At 40.0% G+C, this 2,413-nt stretch overlaps 1 protein-coding gene across 1 annotated transcript; it reads right to left on the bottom strand.

The window, feature by feature from the left end:
- Window positions 1-1,713: 1,713 nt before the first annotated feature.
- LOC307267097 (histone H2A-like) lies at window positions 1,714-2,097 on the bottom strand (the record flags this gene model as incomplete). Its single annotated transcript, XM_080049307.1, has 1 exon — window positions 1,714-2,097. The coding sequence occupies one exon, from the start codon at window positions 2,095-2,097 to the stop codon at window positions 1,714-1,716; it is 384 nt and encodes a 127-aa protein (XP_079905433.1).
- Window positions 2,098-2,413: the final 316 nt, after the last annotated feature.

Raw genomic sequence — 2,413 nt, 5'->3', positions numbered from 1 at the left:
AAATGTAATGTGGCTCACAAACTCACAGGAGGCAATCCACAAATATGCAAACCCCTTTTCACAAGCAGAAACAGATCCGTAAATGCGTAAATATGACTTTGTATTTTCAGAGTAAGTTCTACATATTTGCAAGTCAAAAATTACAGGTTTGTGGATAGTGAAATACGTGTGAATCATGATACACACTTGTCAATTGTCTTCTGTGCTTTTACAAAACTGTTTTGCTTTCACAGATATTAAAGTCTAATAAACTCTTCCATAGCATTAAAACAAAAGAAAGCTTGCTGCATGGGAAAATGTGATATTTTCGAGCAAGTTGTAAGGCAACGGCATTGTTTGCCGCGATCTGACAACTTTACGTGCAGTCATTCATAAACTCTTTCAATAAAAAAGAGATGAAGATAAGCTCCTAACAACAATAGAGTTAGCCTACTAAGTGAAATGCGAGTCTGGCGAGTCACTGCGGCTCGTCCAGCTCACAGCTGAGTGCTGAGACGCACAGAGAGCATCGGAGGGATCCTCCGCTTCAAAACATGTAAACGTGACACATTTAATGAATAATCAATTAGAGCTTACCTAAAAATAAGTGTGCCATATAACTATTTATTGCATTTAGGATGTTAGCTCATTTGGACGCTGTTTTGACCGTCTGTTTTCATTGATGTATTGGCGATATTATATCTACTTCAGTTTCATTACTGAGTCGTGATCAGTGTTCTTAAAGAAACTTAGATTATAAAACAAGAGGTCCAAAACACAGATGATGATTAAACAAACAAATGTATGACTTTATATTACCCTAGAAATGCACGGGTGGATTTGACGCGTGGCGATTATAGATATAAAGAGAACGCTGGCGGTTCTAGTGTTAATGCAGACGTTGAAACTCTTAAATGCTTTGCTTTGTGCTTGTAATATCGCTATTCTACCACTAGATTATGTTCGTAAGCATGGTCAGAGTTGTGCTTACATTTACACACATTCATAAGTCTAAGTACATTTTGGTAAATGCCATACTTTGCGTGGCAATGTTCTTACGCCCTACTTACGCACAGATTTGTGCGTAAGTACGGTTGATAAATGAGGCCCCAGGACTCCAATTCTCATTGATGCAGTGAGCCTAATAATAATTTAATGTTAATAATTCACAATAATAACAAATACATTTAATAAACACTGATAGCCCGTATAAGACATTGTAATGTATTAATGTAGTGATCATCATCATTGTATCTTTGGTACGGCTGTGAACATATGCATTTCCCATTTTTGTTTTTAATTTAATTGATTGTACTGTATTTGTCTCATTGTACGGTGTCCTTAAAGGTGCCTTTAAATACAATATATTATTATTATTTATTTAGCCTTCATCAGGAACTACAAAGAGCCTTTGTGTAATAAATAACCCCCAATTAAAAAAAATATTATTTAAAACATTTATTTTCGGGTAAATAGATAGTGTAGTCATTCTAGACTTCTGAAATCCATAAATGTCATAGATTTGATCAGAAATAGATGTGAAGTTAAATGACCCGCCTTCCAAAACTAGTTTGCATGAAGTGAAGCTGAATATTTGATACTTTGTTTCAGTATGTTTATAGCTTGCCCTTAACCAGTGCTGACATATTGTTACATTGTGGAGCGTTTCATCTTTAGTTTTAAGTGTGTGGCTCTTAAAAGAGCCTTTGTGTTTAGGTGAATCAGCCTTGGTGTTTACTTCTTGGAGACCTTCTCGGTCTTCTTGGGCAGCAGCACCGCCTGGATGTTGGGCAGCACGCCGCCCTGAGCGATGGTCACTCCGCCCAGCAACTTGTTGAGCTCCTCGTCGTTGCGGACGGCCAGCTGCAGGTGACGGGGGATGATCCTGCTCTTCTTGTTGTCGCGGGCAGCGTTACCAGCCAGCTCCAGGATCTCAGCAGTCAGGTACTCCAGCACCGCCGCCAGATACACCGGAGCTCCGGCTCCGACGCGGTGAGCATAGTTGCCCTTTCTCAGCAGCCTGTGGACACGACCCACGGGGAACTGGAGCCCGGCACGAGAGGAGCGGGTCTTTGCCTTTGCTCTGACCTTACCGGCACCCTTTCCACGTCCAGACATTTTTAGCGATTGGCGTATTTACTGAAATATAACGAGAGAAGAGGATAGCGGGCAGACAGCGCTCCAGTGTTTATATACGCTCCCGGACTGCTCGCTGATTGGCTGGGTAGCACGTCAGGAAAGTTGGCCAATCAGAAGAGAGCTTCTGATCATATATTTTTTTCTAACTTTATTTAAACTTTTCAGCAAGACAAAAATAGAAAATATAAACTTCTAATTAATTACCCTTCCTGGGATCCATAAAGTTGTCTAATCTGATCTATAGCTGTAATTTTAGCCAATGCTGTTTTATTATCAATGTGTTGTGCGCAATGTA

Source organism: Ammodytes marinus (assembly GCF_949987685.1).
Source record: "Ammodytes marinus genome assembly, chromosome: 20".
Taxonomy (NCBI): domain Eukaryota; kingdom Metazoa; phylum Chordata; class Actinopteri; order Uranoscopiformes; family Ammodytidae; genus Ammodytes; species Ammodytes marinus.
Note: the sequence above shows the minus strand (reverse complement) of the source record. Positions and strands in the feature narration are given on the sequence as shown.